Raw genomic sequence first — 19,891 nt, 5'->3', positions numbered from 1 at the left:
GACAAGGCATGCGTTAATGAAATCGGATAGCATTGGTGTAGGAGATGTTTTGGGATGCTAGAGATGTAGAAGCAGCTACCGGTGCTGCCCCCTACCTATGTAACTGATTCCTTGGTAACCGTTCTGCCTCCACATCAACCCTCGGCTCGTCCCAGTCTTTCTACGGCAGTGTGTGAGTGTACGCTTGGTGGTCGGAAGTAAAGCACAAGGGGATTTCTGTGTCTGCACCAACACATTTCCTCTAGTGTTCGCTGTCTGCTTCAGGGGGATACCACCGTATTGTATAAAAGGAAGGCTACCTCGTCCTTCAGTAGTTACAAAAGTCCGGCTCCAGAACCGCCTTGCTATTTAGTTCATACCTCACTTGAGAAATTTAGTAAAACAAACCTGCCAAAATGTCTGATCGTATGAAACCAATGGGAATGGATCGTGCTCTCTCCAGCAAGGTAAGCATTTGGCTAATTAATTATGTTAATTAGCTGTAAGAGACGTTTAAACTGCTATTCACACTTGAATGCGCTTTTATTGTTTTGTATTAATATTGTTTTTCTTGCAGGTTCAGATTAAGATGTCTGTTCTATTTTTTTTCAGTGAAATACTTTTAATATGATCCATATTAGTTTTCTTTTCTCTGTGACATTACTAATCTTTCTCTCCATATATCTATGTGTGTACATTTGTTCATAGTACATTAAATGATAAAATATTTATGAATTTTAAAACAAAACAAACAAAACAATTCGTGGAACATGTAAATGATATATACCTACGTATATAAGTGTCAAGTTTCAAGGAAGTGACCGTAACAAATTCAAAATTAGAACATGGGAAATTAAATTTATCACGTGAATTACATGTCGCATTGTTAAAACATACTATATACAAACATGTAGGTTTCAGACCTTTACTTCCGGGTGTAATATGATTCAGTGTTGTAAGTTAGATCCACTTTAGGCGTCCAGAACATTCCGTACCACTCGATATATAACAGGAAACATATATACTCAATATTTAGTCTTAAAAGAAGGTATAGTACCATAAATATAAGGACAATTTTCCCAAAATTTCATTCTCCCCCCCCCCCAACACTTTTATCTCTCTAGTTAAACTGAATGCCTGTCCAGAAAATATATGAACTAGAGGATTTCTCTATCGTCTGCCATGCTCTCTGAGTTACTATAGATAGGCGTATCATGATTAACGCGATAGAAAAATCCCCCATCAATTTTAAAGCATTTTGATTAGTGACAAGGTGTATAACCATTCCAGGAATTTTACTGATGTTTCGTAATATAACCTGCTGATAAGGAGGAATGGGAAAAATCGAGAAAAACCCCAAAACATAAAATAAAAAAAACAAAAAACAAAGAAACAAATCAGTTTTCAACTTTCTTGTCTTCTGAACAGATTTTAGGAAGAACAACTTTGTTCTCCCAGCTCAAAATTTGATTCGCTGAAACACCTAAAGCTATCCTAACAGCCGTTGAAGACACCAACGATTACTCACGAGCGGTGTTTTGTCAGTTTCCGACCCGGAACAATCTAAACACGGACTTTCTATGTAACCTGACACCAGAGTGTATCTATATCAAGGCTAACAAATTGTTTTTCAGTACCCCTCGCGCATTCCTAAAAATAGCCCCCCACTTCGGCTGCTGTTCCTACCAATGGAAGTATGCGTTGCAGACGAAACTATCAGGTTACGACTTGTTTCGTTTCGTCGGTTTTTTTTATTCATTCTTATTTCGTTTTTCTGATAACCGGGTTTCTGCTATCTGATATTCCTTCTAAAAGATAAAAATAGTCCTGTAATTAACGGGGTACCAAGGAAGGGCACTTATTTCTCTAATAAATTCTTCAAATATTTCATACTCAGCACTTTCCGTGTGCACGCATGCAATGAGGTATTTTTAGATCTACATGTATGTGTACCAAATAGGGGACCGACACTGATTCTCTCTTTCACTGCAGACATTTTTCTTTTAAATTTATGATTTTTCAAACGTTAATAAAGTATAATTATTTCACTTAGTATTTTTTCATTAATAACTCCATGAGTCATCAATCTGGGTCATTGTGTATCACATCCGGACACAACATACTCTATAGTTCTACAACCAGTTATAAAATTATCTTAATTACTCATCAACTCAGCTAGTACTTCACAGTACAATTAATTTTTATACTATATGTAAGTAATCCAACACTACACGCTGCAAAGGAAATGTATGGTTGACGTAGTCTTGCAGTTTATTTATTGTTTAAGCATAAATATAAACAATGGTAATTTGTTTTGATTTTCTTAAATGTCAGTGTTAACTTCCCTAGATTAAAGCTACAGGTGATTTAAACATAGATAAATTCCGTATTCTCTGTTGTATTGAATTTTATATTTGACTCGTTATTAATTATATTACCACAGTCGTAATATCTGTATTCACACACAAAATGAATTTTAAGATGAAATATTTATCAATTTTAAACATTTACCTCAATTCATAAAGAACATTCTGTATCATATGAAATAGAAGTCCTTTAAACATGAACACGTTTTCATTTTTTTTAGTTTTCTTTATTTCTGTATTTGTCGCTTTGTTTGTTTATTTAAAACGCCATGACGTCAAACTAGTACCAGGTTAGTTTGTGATGTCACGTGTTTAAAATTTACACTTATTAAAATTATTAATCGTATTTAGACTAATAATGATAAATCTGTCGTACTACAAGGATCAAATGTTGAGCTGTCGTCGTCACTTCAGGCATTATGACGTCATAGTATTAAGTAACTCACTTCGTACAAATAGTCTTATTGTTTACATTTCTATCTAAGCATAAACATATTATTAATTGATTTAACAGCTAATTATCTCACCAATAATCCCCACACTTTTAAACAACAACATGACAGTTTGGCAAGTATTTTTCTATATACCCCTCTTTAGTTTGTCCACGAATTCATTGCTCTGACACTCTTCATCATAAGAACATCGTTATCTGCCTAACTGGGGTATGGCATGATTAGGCTGGGTTCAATGCGGCGACGTTCAAGTTAAAACTTATCATAAGTATACCTTGTTAAACAAATGGTGCCATTCTCTTCTTCTGACTTTAATGAAAGCGAGGATACAATTTCCCAAACTTACAAACAAATCCCCAACTGTGTCCCAAAATATTATTATATATAGCAGAATATTAAATTATAGGATCTCTCATTATATTGTATTCCACATACGATATTACTAATATATTAAATAATACTTGTGGCCAAGGTAATTTGGTCGCGAATTCTTCATTAGAACATGGTTATGCTTTCCTTATTTTTTTGTCTTTTTAAAACTTTGACTTTGAAAAGATTATCTTTGAGAAAAACTTTAAACCATTACTCTAATGAAAAAAAGAAAGAAAACACAACCAAACAATTCTAAGTTCTTTGAATAAGACCTATCCTCTTGATGATAATTCATCTGAGCTAATAACTGTTACGTGTCTTTAAATCTGCAAACACATCGTTTCTTGCGTCTCACAGAAAGAAAAAAATATCTTCTATCATGGTGCTTTATCTGTAACATCAACCTCGCTTTGATGTTAAAACAGATATCTTTTAGACTGATCACTATTCTAGATAAAAGTTACTCTTTCTGTTGCTATGGCAACACCCCATCGGTAAGCATCGTAATGCCATGCCAACTGTACATGCTGTATGTATATCTAGGTAATACATGCCAGCAGTGGGCTGTCAGATGTAGTTTGTAAACCTTTCTTACCTGGGATCATAAGCGAGGCGCAATTGGGGAAATTAAAAGCTTGTATATTTTTGAACTAGTCTGTATTTTTGCATTAATCTTGAAAATGATAAGAACATGTAAAATACGTCGATGATGATCTCAATATATACAGATTGTATCGTGATATTTATGTCAGTAATAACAAACCTTAGGTTGCCCCTGTAATCAGTGTTTATTAACGAGAAACAGTGTTTGTAGGTAGAGATAATAAACACATACAGTGCCCAAGATTTTGGCATCTCTCTACATCACGGTTATAGATATACCACAATCTGGAAACTTCTGTTAATGATAGAAACAATAGCAATTAGTGTTTTCTCGTCCTACATCGGACGCCAACAACTGGTACCATTCATTGTTATGTATAACATGTCCACAGAAAGCAACAACAGATCGTATGATCAGCACTCTTTGCAATTGATACCAAATTACTGCATTGTGTATACCACAGAGTCTTACACACTTACCTTTGGTGATACAAGTTATCATCCTGTAATATAAGACAGGACTTTGACATTGGCCCAAGGTCATGGCTCCTATAAACGTAATAAAGTCCGTTTCTGATTCAGTATGTATATTATATGATCAATCTTTATCAACCATACCTATATTTTTTCACGGAAACATTCAGCATACAATTAAATAAATACAGTAACATTTAGGATTATGTAAACAATGTTTGGTAAGAAATTAAGTTTATACATGAAAAGATATAAATAAGTTTGCATTTCCCTGACGTCATCAACACGTCATCACCCTATCCTACTCGACCAGATCTCTCGACCTGTTGTCACCCAATGTTTAATTCAATTTGGCTTTGTTTGATGTCGAGAGATAATCTAACCAGACGCGATATTTTTGCTGTAATTAGTTAGTGGGAGGTTGGAGATATTCTGAGATACCCGGATAAAACTGTTCAGCTGAAATAAATTCCTGTCCCTCAATATAGCCCCCCTCCGTCGTTTATAATGTTTTAGTGTCTTATATCCTTCAAATTTGACTGTTTTTGAGATTGATGTCGATTATCACAACTGATTTCACCTGAAATTTTTTTAGATAGATTATCATTCAATTTCCTCTGCCATTCTATAAATAGATTATCAATTAATTTCCACTGCCATTCTATAAATAGATTATCAATTAATTTCCACTGCCATTCTATAAATAGATTATCAATTAATTTCCACTGCCATTCTATAAATAGATTATCAATTAATTTTCTCGGCAATTCTATAAATAGATAATCCATTAATTTCCTCTACCATTCTATAAATATATTATCAATTATTTTCCTCTGCCATTCTATAAATAGATTATCAATTAATTTCTTCTGATATTCTATAAATAGAGATGATTGGAATACATGCTGATGGTTTTTGTTAATCTGTCTTCCGCGATATAATAACATGATTATTCTAGAATATCATGGAACGACATAACTTGTATCAACATGTCATAAACATGTCGATATCACTGGGTCTTCTAAACATTGGTAAAAATCTATATCAAATCAAATTAATAACACGGTCACTTTTCAATTTCTATGATTTTAAGTACGAAAGATTTTTTTCCATACAAACAAACGATTACTGGCCACTATTAACACAAGGGTATAAAATATTTGGCCCTTCGACAGTCTCACACACACAAGTTGTTGAGACGTGGTTAAAGCATTAAGAGAAATGCCCCCCCCCCCCCCCCCCCATTTTTCTTTTGATTGAATACACGTGTGATACATAATCAGGAATTATACACTCAATTATCTGCCACGCGCCAGAGTCACTAGCACACGTGTCGGTGGGCGATAACAACTGTGGTCGTACTTTACAGCAAATTGACAACACGTGACAGCACACCCCACAGGTTGTCTATAGTGTAAACATACCTTCTTGTACACAGCAAGGTCAAGGTTATTCATCTCACAATAAACACAACACACATTTATGCAAGCTTGCATATTTACATTGATAGTATATGAAATCACATTGTAGTTACATAACTAAGATAATTTATGCAGTGAACAAGTTGACGTGATGGGACGTAAAGTCGTCTACAGAACTGCTGCTTGCGCTGATAGCTGCTTCGTTGTGTGCTATGAAAACACAAAATAATGTTTTACAGTCGTTTAATACTATTCATGCTGAGCCAACTCTCTGTATATTTTCGTCATTAGACCAATTCAAAATTGATCTGTATTAAAAGTAAAATTAAGGCAAATGTCACACTATTGGCTGCCAGGGATATATGTCACAAAGCCGCCTAGTTTGAGTGGTGCAGGTTTTATGCATCAATATATTCGGACTAGGGAAACACCACAACCTGATGGTGACGATTTTGTTTAAACAAGTTGGCTCTCCTGATGCTAAACACGTGTGTTTCTATGTCGTTACATATGGTTGTATAATTCTTGTGCTGTCTGTTTTGTTGTTCAATTTAGCTCTTACTCATTTGTTTGAAGGGAGTTCTATAACATTTTTCTTATCATTTCGTTTCGGAGAATACAAAATACTAGTGTTCTGTCTATAATTCGCCCAGTGTTGTATTTTTGTCAATGTTTAGTCTTCAACAAATCTAAATGGATTGGTTTCAATATTCCGCGAGTTTAGATATAATCATATTTTATTATTTTTTGATCGGAACTTATTAACATTTTACTGAATACTTCATTAGGAGAGATCGAGACCATCAGATTGAATATAAGTTTCACTGCTCTCACTTGGGAACGTGACATTACTTACTTTCTTTGCTCGACAAAGGGTTACATGGTGGGTGTCGTCGATGAAGCAGAGGACGCTTACCCTTTCGTAGAACCTGGTTTTATTCACTCTGTACGCGTTCACGAGTTACCGTCGAAATATTTTGCCCTACTTTAAGCATATTTGAGTTTGAATCAAAATTCTGTTGATACGTCGGTATTTTTCTTTGTTCATGTAACAAAAGCATTGATTCAGTAAGGAAATCGTAACAATTAGGAGGTACACCAGAACAAAGTCCGTCATTGTTATGCTATCCGTGTTGTCGACTGTTTGATAGCTTTATGTGCATGTAGAGTTTACTTTGTAGCAGAGGCAAGTCAGAAAAATCAGAAATTTAACAACACATGCGCCATTAACGTTATCAAAGACATTCAATATTACTTTCTATTCAGATTTTTTTTCTTAAAAATATAAAAATGGGATAAAACAACATCGTTACACTTGAAAAATTATTCGTTTGTGAGATAAAATTTTTTCTGACTTGCACTAAAGGCTAGATTTGTTTAAAGTTCGCAGTCATAATATCATTGTTTTAGAAAGATGTTTGCCTCTCATCTTTTCTCCATTGTCTTCTTACTCTTTTCTCTTTTTTCTTCTGACGAAATGCTATCAATGTGAACTATGGACGTACATTGCATGGTAGCTTACTTATGTCTGATAATGTCGCTGTTTGCTTTTGATGTTTTATGTGCTTTTTACAGGAAACACAGGTTCTATACGCGATTAAAATTATCAAACAGAAGGTAACAAAGTGTATTTAGCCCCTCCTTGATCCACAATATCCTGACGAAGACGTTGTAACGTTCACCCGCCCTCAATCAAATCCAGCCCCAAGTTTGTGATTTTTACGATGATATCTATATATTCAACCATATCCCCGTGGCTTCGATCAATTAAATCCAAACCATATTTTTTTATTTTGTATTCTTGATTGAGTAGAGAGGCCTTTTTTATTCCTCACAGAATCCTAGTCAAGCACCTCAGTTGTTCAGAGGAGCCACGATTTAACATCCTTTTATTGATGTTCTCCATGATATGATGCCAACAATTGCCGGTACATAAAGATGACATACTAATTATGTACGGCAGTTGTACCAATTAGAGTGATCCCCCTTTACCGAGATCTTTTGTATGCCTTCTTACAGTTTACAATGTCATAACATTTCCTTATTAACTGACAGTCTGACGAATATTCTAAATTTTGATCTTTGTAAGTAATGCTGTCATATATCCTGACACTACCGTTCTCTGGAATGGATGGTGCATGGTTGTCAATGCTTATGAACTATTTTATGCACTTTTTTATGGAATTTTCAATGTTAACATTTGATAAATTCGTATTTCTGTCACCACGACATTTATGATCAATAATCACTTAGATATTAGTTGTCAGATAACTGGCACAGTCATTTGCTGCTAATGTAATTTCCAGCCATGTCCTTTATAAATCCAAATCCGCCAATATCTTGATCCTGATTTGTCCTCTTGTTTTGTGTGTTGTGTTACCAGTCCTCATTGGCCGGTTGTGCAATGTTGAAAGACTCCGAGCTTTTGATATAGACGTGTCTGTAAGATACAATATCAGGCTGCAATGGTGCCATCCTTTTGATTGTATTTTAAATACAATTGCATGTTCCAGATAAAATAATAAACGGTGCAACCATAAAGGCCAATTTCATTGTTGTCAAACTGTGCGAGCATGTCTTTTACTAACATAAGTGTATTTCACATGTGCTTTATACATAATTAATTTCCAGACTTAACGTATGTATGAAATCTATATTATCTTGCGTGTTTCATCTTCACTGTCTAAGGGCTTTTATGTAGAATATATACAGCTTTAAATGTGCTTTAAAACACGTTCACGACAATATCTTCAAAAATGTATAAAAATTGCATATTGTGGTCAAATGAAATTATGTTCAAATTAATGTTTTACCAAATTATTCAAAAATTTTTGGGATAAAGTCGAAATCTTATCATATATAATGGAATGGAGTGATTTTGTTTTATTTTGTTGTGGACATGTTGTAATATTGATAATAAATATTACATCTTATTACTGTTTACATGTGTAAATGTTATTCTGTTTGTTCAATAATCGTAAATAACAACAAAGCTATGTTATGTGAGACTGGTGTTGATAATGTATCGTATTCTTTCGCTTTTATCTCTTATGCAGAACATGTTTCATGTAATAAAAGCTAATCATTTCATGAAGGCTTGAAATACGATTGCAATTGAAATAATTAATTTTCACGATAAATGTGACGAATAATTTACATAAAATAAGTCATAATATAAAAGAAGATTGATTGCAATGGTATTTAAGTGATCAATGATTTAACCTTGCTTTTCGATGCTTTCACTGTGGAGATAACTGGGTCAGCTTCGTTTTCAGCGGTTGAAGCCATTTTGTTGTATTTTTTGCCAGTGTTTAAAAGTTACGTATACGTGTACACATGTTTGATACATTTGTGTGTATGTGTACAACTTTTACGCTTACACAATCAGATAATCATTTGATCGATGTTTTTAATTCGTATGACGTAGAAGCCACAAAATCTTCAAAATCAAACTTGCTGAAATAAAACAAAATTCTTTATTTTTTCATAATACAAATTAAATATAAAACAAATTCGGCACAATTTTTGACCCAGTCATGTCTGTTTTTAACTGAATGTTTTCATTGCATCCTTGTTTCAGTAATTAAAAATTTCACAAATTCTTCAAAAAGCACAAACTGATCACGCGTTGCTATAAAATACGATAGCAGAAATGTTGTAATGAGATTAAGTTTTGAAATTTATCCAAATTTTTAAAGTGATTTTTGATACTGAGACAGGGATATTGCTCAGAAAGTTCTTTTTCACATCTTTCAGATGGTTATCTCACTGTCTGAGAAGACAAGGCTATTTATAGACACCCGATGTATAGCTTTAGGATGGCTAGTCATGCATTGATGATTCTAGAGAGAGACCGAACTATCGTGTAGGTTTTTATCATCTATGTACGAACAAAGAATATTATTTATTTGTGTAGTTATGTCTACGTATACAGGTACCTGTTAATATATCGCACTTAATAGACAGCCATCATACACCCAGCTGCTATAAGAGAAATACCTCCTTACATATAAACACAATTAAAAATGTTATTTAATGGTGGACACGACCTAACCATTTCATTTCAGCTAATATTATTATTTTAGTTTTGTTCTCGCTGTGTTATCGTTCTTGGATTGTGACAATTGAGTTATCGTTCGTTTTGATGGTTTACTAAATCCTGTTTGTATGATGATAATTATATCATGATATTCCTTATAATCTTTTAAAGAATGATTTCTCTCGTTTATTGCTTTATGTGTATTCATTGTTGATGGCTTTAAGTTATTTGACTGTTATTTCATTTCACATTTTCACATGTTTTACTAATATTTCGTTCGTATGTTTATTAATATGTCACTGAACATGAACCAGGTTTGCAAATTGCACTTAGATTATAGAAGTCCATCCTGACCACCAAACAATGATAAGCCAACGTGACCAGTACCTACCCATTAATTAGACGAAAATAACTTCAAAAATGTTTACCCCTTCTTTTCTAATTGTTTAGCAAAAACTTTTTTGCACATGCTTTTCAAAAACAAATTATTTGCATATAGCTAAACATTTTTCTCACATGTCCCCAGTTAATGGTTAGAGTTCAGGACACGTGGGAATTCAGTATATAAGTCATTTGTGTTGAGAAGGATACCCTGTATTAACCTGTGTCTCTGTGGTACTATTCTACTGACAGGCTTCTGAAAAGGTTGTTGAACGCCAGAATTCAAGACGAAATTTATCAACAGTTTCCCTCCACCGAGATATGTCTGCTTCGAAAAGGGTATTTGCCTGATGCGCGCATCACGCATGTGCAATACTCTCTATATATGAGTAGTTTATCACATAGGAAACCGGAAACCAAAATGACGTCACAAAATGTGCTTTTGGTGCGGTATTTTAGTAGCTAGAGTGAGTGTAGATAAACACTTCAATCTTGATTACGTAGGTCTGGAAAAAGCATGTTTCCTGTAGGGTGTCTTATAGATACCAGAATTAGAGTAGAAACAGGATTGATCCTAGCGTTGGTTAGTAAGATTTGTCGTTATAGAGATTATCTCAGAAACAAAAGATAGACTAGAGTTTTAATCAGACAAATATATGGTTGTAAGTTCATCCTTTTTCTAATAAAGAACATTCAACACATGATTTGATACAACCGAACAAAAGTCACACTAGTTAACGTAAACACGTTCATTTCAATGTAATTTATAAGATATAAATACATTTTAAAATTTATACCTTCGCACTTGAAAGACCTGGTCAATAGATATTTTAGAAATTGCACGATTTAACACAGATCCTGCATGTTTCCGATATTGAAAGTGTAGCATAGCAAGCTTATATCTCAGTTCTGATCAGGAGCTCTAGAAGTTTACCAAATTGCTTGAGTGGGAGCCTATCTTGTTTATTCATCAAAACAGCTGCCCATCAACTAGTGCGTAAAATTCCTGAGTTATGACGTCATTGCTGATTTATAATGCACCTCTATGGTAGTGACTCATCTGTGTTTGACGGTCTATATAAATACTGGTAGTCGTCTTCAAGTGTGGAAACGTTCACCAAGCATAGTCGGGATTCCTTTGGTAATTTGGGAATTTTTCTATTACACTCCTGCCAATAGAAGAGTTAGTTATTAAAGAGATAATTTCGGGAAGGCTCAAATTCCACATACAAATAAATTATAAATCGTTCTGGTTAGAAACGACTGGTAAAGAAGTTTTATTTATCCTGGCCGAAGAAAATAAAGAAAAGACGTACGATGATAGATAATTCAAAATTCATATCTGTTTCACATTTTGAATTTTCACAAAATTTAACCTGATACGTTGTAGTGGGGTATATATAAATGTTATTTACAGTTTGTAACATTTATGTTCCAAGATCATTTTAGATTATATGCACAAAGTAAATTATATATAATGTATTATTATTTCTAGTGCTATATCATTATCTCCACTCACCCACATTATATTTCTTTTTATTTCATACTATGATGCCTTATAACCCTTTATTGATATGCTGTATAATATACATTCATATACCTTTCTCATTTGTAGTAACCATAGTAATGTTTAGTGCATAACCTCTGTACCACGCCATTTTGTACCCATACAATAATGTAGTACTCACACTAGTAAATCAAAATCCATCTTGCACGCACAATAGTATCATATAATTAATATCACCATACTCACATCTGGACTAGTATAGCGCTTAACTACTATGCAACATTATAATGACTAGCCTAGGTAGCTAACCCTGCTACTGATTACTACAATTAACTTTATGTTCGTAAATTCGTCCAGATATCGCTGTATTTTAAATTGGCTGAGAAATAATTGCGAAATAAATTCTTATCAAATATACTTTTTAAAACATGCATGGGATATATGATTCTTCGGTTGAACATTACTCAGAGAGAAAAGGTGATTTTAGTAAGATGGAACATACCGCATGTTACATTGTCAAGCAAGTTTATCAGAAGAAATATTTTTCAAGTATCATCATGTCATAAAATATAACTTCATTACAATTTGAGTTTTTCGTTTATTGCCTCCACTGATTTGTTTGCTGCTTCAGAAGAAATGTTTTGGCTGATATTGTTAAATGTTTACATGTTGATCGTATTTGCTTATTCATTATCATTATTGTGTGTTCTAAATTTTACCTCTTTAAAGGAAACTGATTTTGAATGGAGGCACAAACTGTTTCCGAATTCATTCACTATATAAGACGTTGTATATCGCTGCACGAGGCTTACCACTAATATCCCTTATCGTACAAAATACTCGGAATTCTGTACGGCTTTGGATTTATTTCTTACTTGTTTTGAAATACACAATACAGAAAGTAAATTGATGTGCGAAATACAGATATTCTCTCGAACATTCGTTTTTATTTCGCGAAAGTATAGCTGCTTCTTACTCTCACCCATCATATCAACAAGATGTCTCCTCCTTTCCATCCACACAAGGCACCTCTGTAAATACCTGGCTTCGAGCCAAATAATCTCCCACACCGCGCTACATTGTTATCAGTGGGGCAGAAACAGTAGCCTAGCTCCAGACTGTGGGCCTGCCAAATATAGGCCCTCCCCACTCGTCTAAAGATGAGCTGGCCAGGTGATTCTCCATATCACCTTCTGTTTATATTCATGTGGAAAGTCTGTAGCGTCTTTCTATGTAAATAGTTTGAAACAATATGATCAGACTCGCGGAACACAGGAGCAAGATTATGTTAAAATATCATATACAGATATTGAATATTGATGTTTATGATTATGACCAGCGTAAGTGTAGATGTATTTATATTATTCAAATAATTTTTAACCTGTCTAGAAATTGCACTGAATATGGTTTGTGTGCTTCATTGATATGGAACTGGATTGTAGCTATAGCAACTCTTCTCCATCAAAGTTATTGTGATAAATATTAAAGGTCGGATTAGAAAGAGCTAAACCTTGTATTTATATGTAATATTTCAGATTAATTTCAACAATATTTGAAATATCCATATAAATGACGTTCTCTTTGTGCACATCCGATGATTTCATTATCAAATGTTAAGTTATGATGAAAGTTATTATACTAATATTTTATAGTATCATCAAAGATGATATGAGATGAAAACTCAACCGACAAATCTCAGAATATATAAAAGGTGTCTTATTTACGAAGAAATAAGTCACCTTTTACATATCTAGACATTTTGATATTAATGGTTTAAAAGACTTACAACACCTGATCATATTTCAATCATTAGTTCTATTGGTTTAATACCACCATGCTTCTTTAATTCATTGTATACAGTCCTTGTTGCATATTCGCTTTGATAACATGAATTGGATATGTTTAACACTACCAATTACATTGTTGGCAAATATGGTTGCCAAAGTGAATGTGATGTAACTATCAATATATGCACTATTGATAAATTGAAAAGCAGTAATATCAACAGGTATTCAGCTTGATAAAAACAACAAATAGTCGTTATCGTGTCAAGCAAAATGAAAGGAAGAACAGCACAATGTATCAAGTTATTTGTTTAAGTCAGCCAAATGTCATGTATCTAAATCTGAAAAAGAAAACACTAACTTTGCTATTTCTTCGTTTTATAGTTGGGAGCTAAGTACGATAGTGCGTCAGAAGCAGAAGTCAGAATCTGGATTCAGGAACTGACCGGGGAAGACATTGGACAAGGTCCAGCCAATGTTGAAAAAAGCTTAAAGAACGGCATTATACTCAACAAGTATGTATTGTCCTGTTACCACACCTATTCTCATTATGTTTCACCGCAGTTCAGGTCATGGTTGTTTTATTAATTTATTTTTTTGTTCTGTTTTTCGAGATCGAGGCAAATGTTGTCATGGAAAACAAATAAAGGATGATTTGAAACAGAAATACATGTCTTATTTATAAGTATCCGGTGGTTTAGAAAAAGGATTGATGCTGTAAACCCTGACGCCATAATAAAGCACGTGTCCTTAATGTTCTTTTACATTTATCAAATATATAAAAAAAATACTAAACGTATGGAGCTAGTACATCTTCCAATATATATTTTGACTTTTTTTCCGACCAGTTTTTATTTTGCTTGGTAAACTTTCATGGTTTCCGCATATGGGCCCTATGCATCCCTCATGAGTCATAGGAAGACGAAACAGCCGTGCGATGCAATTTGATTCATTATATTTTTTATTTCATAATATCTTTCGAAATTTATATTGAGAGGTGCTCATCATTTGCGTTCCCTAGAAAATCTACCAGCCATGCGCAAGTTTTATTATTCAACTGTATGAATTTCACGAGTTGATGACCTTTAATATTTTTCGAGTTCCAACATAAATCTTACACAGGCATGTAGAAGGCATGTTTATATTAAGATTGCCAGTTATAATATATGATGAATTCGTTACTAATGCATAGTACTCATTTGAGGATGTGACATTACTTAGATTGGTCAAGATTATATGGTGTGTCGTCAATGAAGCAGAAGACGTTTAACCTTGCGGAAAACATGGTCTTGCAATTTGTTCATTGACCGCAGTGTTAATCTTTGCTTTATATTTTGTCTAAGTTCTATCAATTTGGCTTTTAAGTGAGGTTTTGTTGACACATCGGTGTTTCTTTTTTTCGTAACAATTGTATTAAGCATAGCTTTTATCTTATTCTTTTCCTTTTCAGATTACTGCAGAAACTATATGCAGGGACAGCAAATCTCCCCCCAGCGGCACAAAATTTCAAACCCTCATATTCGGAATCCGAACTTGCTTTCAAACAGGTATGCTAGAGATATTTGATTAAAGTTGCTTACTCTAATGTCAAAATGTGTTCAGATCACACTGGTAACATGATGATATAATAACAATAATTATAAAAATAAACATTCACGTTTTATAATCAACGTCCACTTTCTACATGTTCATCTTACTCATGTTGGACTATCTGTACTCTATATAAGTGGGACATTATCACAGGAAATGTGTCTACGTGTAGCAAGTACATTAGTACGTATTTAGCATTAATAGCAAAATCGTTTTTGAAAGGGCTTTTGATATCCGAAAATTGTGTCCACTTCCGGCATAAATTTCGCAGAAAAACATTTATTTCCCTTCATTCTTATCTTCTACATTTTACAACAGTTTCGTCGCATTTAATTCAATAAGTCGTAATAACAGATCGCGTTTCCACAACACTTAGAGTCTAAAAGGACGAAACATCTGCATGATGCAGTTAACCTCATTGTGGCGCTCTACTGTATCTGCTTCTTAATTGACATTGAAGGGTGTTTTTCACTTGTTTGTCTTTTTTGCAATTTTGCAACCTAAAGAAAACGTATATTTACATTACGTAAACCTATTAAAATAATATTCAATATATTTACAATGAATTAATGGCTTTGCAGATGGAAAACATAGAAAAATTCTTGAAAGGTGCAAAATGTTACGGATTGAAGGACAACAGCTTATTCCAGACAGTAGACTTGTACGAGGGTCGTAACATGGCTATGGTCATCGCCACAATCCTACAAGTCGGCACTGAGGTAGGTGAAATTCATCTTATCGGAATGCTTTCAGATCGTACTTATGTAGACTAACGGTGCATCGTAATATGTATGTGACTGCTTGCTAGTGTACTTTTCTGAAGACATCATTTGTGCAATTTTCCAAATAAACTTCACGCGAATAGGCCTATCCTTCTGGAACACCATTTCTAATTATTTCAGAATTCTCCTTGTAAATCTTACTAAAATGATCAAGTTTTCCTCATTTTACCGACTTAATGTTTGAATAATGATTTTGTTGACTTTTAGGTATTTTCTTTTTATCTTACTAAAGCAATTCATTCGGAATTCACCTAAACATCACAACCGAAAAGCTTGAAATTAGCGTCAAATCGAATGATTAAATAAAGGAAAATGATTTGTTTGAACTTATATCTAAAATATATAGGAAAATATTGGGAGATTGCACAAATGGAGATATAGAGGCTAATTAATAATAATACATATTTATCTTCCGCTTTTAATGATCATATCTCTCTTTTCTCTATGCAGTTTGCTTGGTTAATTTTCACATTTTCTTGTCTTCGGTCGTCAGCTTGCTTGAGCCGAATTTGTTGTCGTGCTTCCGTGCTTCTTCGTTCGTGCTTACGTGCTCTTGAATTCTTCATGTCATACTGTACGACGTGAGCATCCTTTTATGTGTAAGTACGTAGATAAAATAGTGGTCAGACTGTTCAATGGATTCACAGGGACGCCACAAGCGCAACAGAAAATAAATTGATATTGCAATCGTGATAAAAAAAAGAAAGAAAAAAAATATTTCGAATTTATTTATACAAAATATTTAAAACGAAATTTGTTCAAATAAGAAAAGATCAAAAGACACTTTTTAAGATGTCCATGATTACTATTTTGTACAACTTGAACAATCTGACCTTGATGCTAGCTTGTGTTTTCATTTTGCTCAGATTTCATCGGGAGTTTGTCCAAAGTGTATCACTATGCTTACCGTCATAGTGAGCAGTCAGTGGTTAAACTGTAGATTATATATCCATTTAAGTAGTAAACTTAACTGCATACATCTATATCCTTGTATAGCGTAATGTAGACTTAGGTAATTATGTGTACATCTGTGAGGTAACCTACACAGAAATATAGTGGGAGTATTAATGTCTAGACTTAACATAAATAACGAAAAACTAATTTTCAAATCGTGAATTCAGAGAAATAAAGATATGCCAAAACTATTTCGTTTATTATTTTTTCTGAAATCCAAATTAAAATAAATATAAAATAAAAAAAAAAACATGGACGCGGCACGCGTTCCCTTTGATAGCAGAGTAGAAGATGGGAAGCCCCCCGGCCCAGATACTGACCCCGATGAAATCGATCTTCTGCACGCACATGCCGCTTGTTCCAGTTGTACGTAACACTACGCCTAACCACAACCTCATCGGCCTTGTATCCATGTTACTACAAGGGAAGTCTTTGTTTACTTCTTGTAGGCCCAGAGGAATGGATTCAACGGCCCAACGGCTGGTTCAAAGCCGACCACCGCTCAGAAGAGAGATTTCTCCTATGAACAGCTCAAGTCTGGCCATGGAACCATTGGTCTTCAGAGCGGCTCAAACAAATTCGCTTCACAGAAAGGTATGACGTCCATGGGTGCTGTTCGTCACATTTCTGATATCCGTGCTGATGATCAGGTGGCTGAAGGTCAATCTATGCTCACTCTTCAAGCTGGAACCAACCGCTTTGCCAGCCAGAAGGGAATGTCCATGGGAGCTGTTCGTCACATCGCTGATATCAGAGCCGATCAGTTCGATCAGCGATCTGCCGCCGACATCAGTCTTCAGTCCGGTACTAACAAATTTGCTTCACAGAAGGGCATGACCTCAATGGGCGCTGTTCGTCACGTTTCCGATATTCGCGCTGACGACGCCTCTAAAGAAGGCCAGACGTTGATCCATCTGCAGTCGGGTACTAACCAGTTCGCTAGCCAGAAGGGTATGACATCCATGGGTGCTGTCCGCCATATCTCCGACATCAGAGCTGATGACTTATGCAGAGAAGCTTCATCAGCGGTTTCGCTTCAGTACGGTACCAACAGGTTCGACAGCCAGAAAGGAATGTATCCTATGGGTAGCCAGAGGCACGTGTCTGATATCCCAGTAAGAGATTTGGCCGAGGAATTGAGACCAAGATCATCATACATGGACACTGCTGAAGAAATGGATATGTGAACAACATAATATATAGATATTTATCAAAAGAAGAAATTGAATTCAATTTTCAAGAAAACACCAAAAGGAAATAAATGCTACTCATCAGTGGATGAGAAATTCTCTTTCGAAAGATAGAATGGTGCAGCAGAACACACTCTCACAATGCGCATTAGCTACGACCAACGGAAGCTACACAAACGACGTCGTTTGATTATGTGTCCAGTCACAAGATATCTTCGTGTACACATCTACGCAATGTTTGCTATTGTTGGCTTTATCTGTCGAGCTCTGTACGGAACATTGGACCTCATCAATACTCTCCCGTTCCTATATTAAAAAATCGACCCGCACATCTACCCCCGAAATCAAACACAGAACCTCAATAACCTCTCCTGCTGTCCCCTTAGAGACTCACTCTTTACATCAGTCTTCTGGATCTTTGCGTCTCTTTTTTCCGGATCTGGATTCTATAGATGCTCTTCCTCCCGTCCTGGATTGTTGTAATGCCACTTTATCTGTAGGACCCTGTTCCGTTAAAAACGCCAGTGCATCTGCTATCCCCCCTTTGATTCTGCTACAGACATTGTCAGTGACGCGTCAGGGACAGAGACCTCTAGCGGATCAAGGGGGAGATTACTCACTGTGTATCAAAGATGTGAAAATTCTTTCATTTAAATATATAGTGTTAGGTGGTGCAATTTAACAGCGATGAGAACGAACGAGGATAATTACTTGTAAAATATGTAAAATTGGTTCATTCAAATCCGTTCAAGATCTAATGAAATCTTAATTAATTTTTTACATTTTTACATATATTCTATTATAATTTATTTATGTGTCAACGTGGCTGTGTTTGTGAATAAAGAAAATGTACATGTTTGAATAGTCGTTCGGTTGTTGTATGTGTCTACAATAGATAGATATTATCTGCTGTAACATAAAAACGACATGTGCATGAATTGACCAATATTGCACAACAGAGATTGCCTCAGATTGAAGACATCAGCATTCTACTTCTGAAATGGAGGAGCAAATCAATCGAGACGCTATGATATATCCACCATCACTTTGGAACGGTTTTTTTACGCTGTACGGTAACAAGTGTTTTTTAAAGCCTCCCGAAATCCGCCGTTAGTTCGGTTATTTTGTAACAGTTCAAATGTCGCTCTTTCTGTATATTTTTATTTTACGATATTCACAGACGCTTTAATTAAAAATTTGTTGCTTTGTGAAATATAATTATCATTGACAATCCATTACACGGAGAATGTAGTATTGTATTGAAGTGTAAACATTTTCAGGAGAATTTATTTCTATAGCACTATCGCTGATGATTAAGCGTGAGTTTTCAAGTTATGAAGAATCCCAGATGAAGATCTAGAACGTCAGGTATGAATTCGTTACGATGTTTGATAAAACTGAACTTACACAATGTGAACGCGTTTTTATTCAATTTTCTTTATTACTTTCAATATTTCATTTGATAAATGTATGTTTTTATTTGCTTACTAGGTCATTACGAAACATAAATTAGCAAACACTTTTAATTAAAGGCAAAAAATGCACATTTAATAATTCTAAATATAACTTCTATATATATATATATGTATGATCTAATGTACGGTGTCGTTAGCCGCTGGTCGCTTTTACATATCCTCTTGTCGCTAATAAGTATGTTAATATCTATACAACATATACTAATATACGGGGTATTTCAATCAACATAAAAGTTTTACGATATTTTGATATTTGGAATTTTAATTATGTGAAATCAATAAGACGTTTATTTCAAATTCTGATTTTGTATTTAATATGTTGTCATCATAAGACTTTTCAATCACAAATATCATAATGTATTTTATACTTATTTATTTTGGTTTTATATATAGATCTATTTCCAAAAACAATCATACAATCTTTTCAGCAAAATACATTTGAACTTTCGTCTTTTCTATTTTATGATGATTTCTGATAAACTTTACAACATTAAACGGTCTGCGCAAATGGTGTTTAAGTAA

General features: G+C 34.4%; 1 protein-coding gene across 1 annotated transcript in view; it reads left to right on the top strand.

Annotated features, from left to right (window-relative positions):
- The first annotated feature begins 122 nt into the window (after positions 1-122).
- LOC132551865 (uncharacterized) overlaps positions 123-19,891 on the top strand; it is a 37,815-nt gene continuing 18,046 nt past the window's right edge. Inside the window, 5 exon segments of the mRNA XM_060216009.1 lie at positions 123-446; positions 7,243-7,284; positions 13,763-13,893; positions 14,829-14,925; positions 15,550-15,687. Coding sequence (XP_060071992.1) covers positions 396-446; positions 7,243-7,284; positions 13,763-13,893; positions 14,829-14,925; positions 15,550-15,687 — 459 coding nt within the window. The 5' untranslated portion in view covers positions 123-395.

This window comes from Ylistrum balloti, unplaced genomic scaffold (assembly GCF_031769215.1).
Source record: "Ylistrum balloti isolate Yb309-2 unplaced genomic scaffold, AGI_CSIRO_Ybal_v1 Utg370222, whole genome shotgun sequence".
Classification (NCBI taxonomy): Eukaryota; Metazoa; Mollusca; class Bivalvia; order Pectinida; family Pectinidae; genus Ylistrum; species Ylistrum balloti.
Note: the sequence above shows the minus strand (reverse complement) of the source record. Positions and strands in the feature narration are given on the sequence as shown.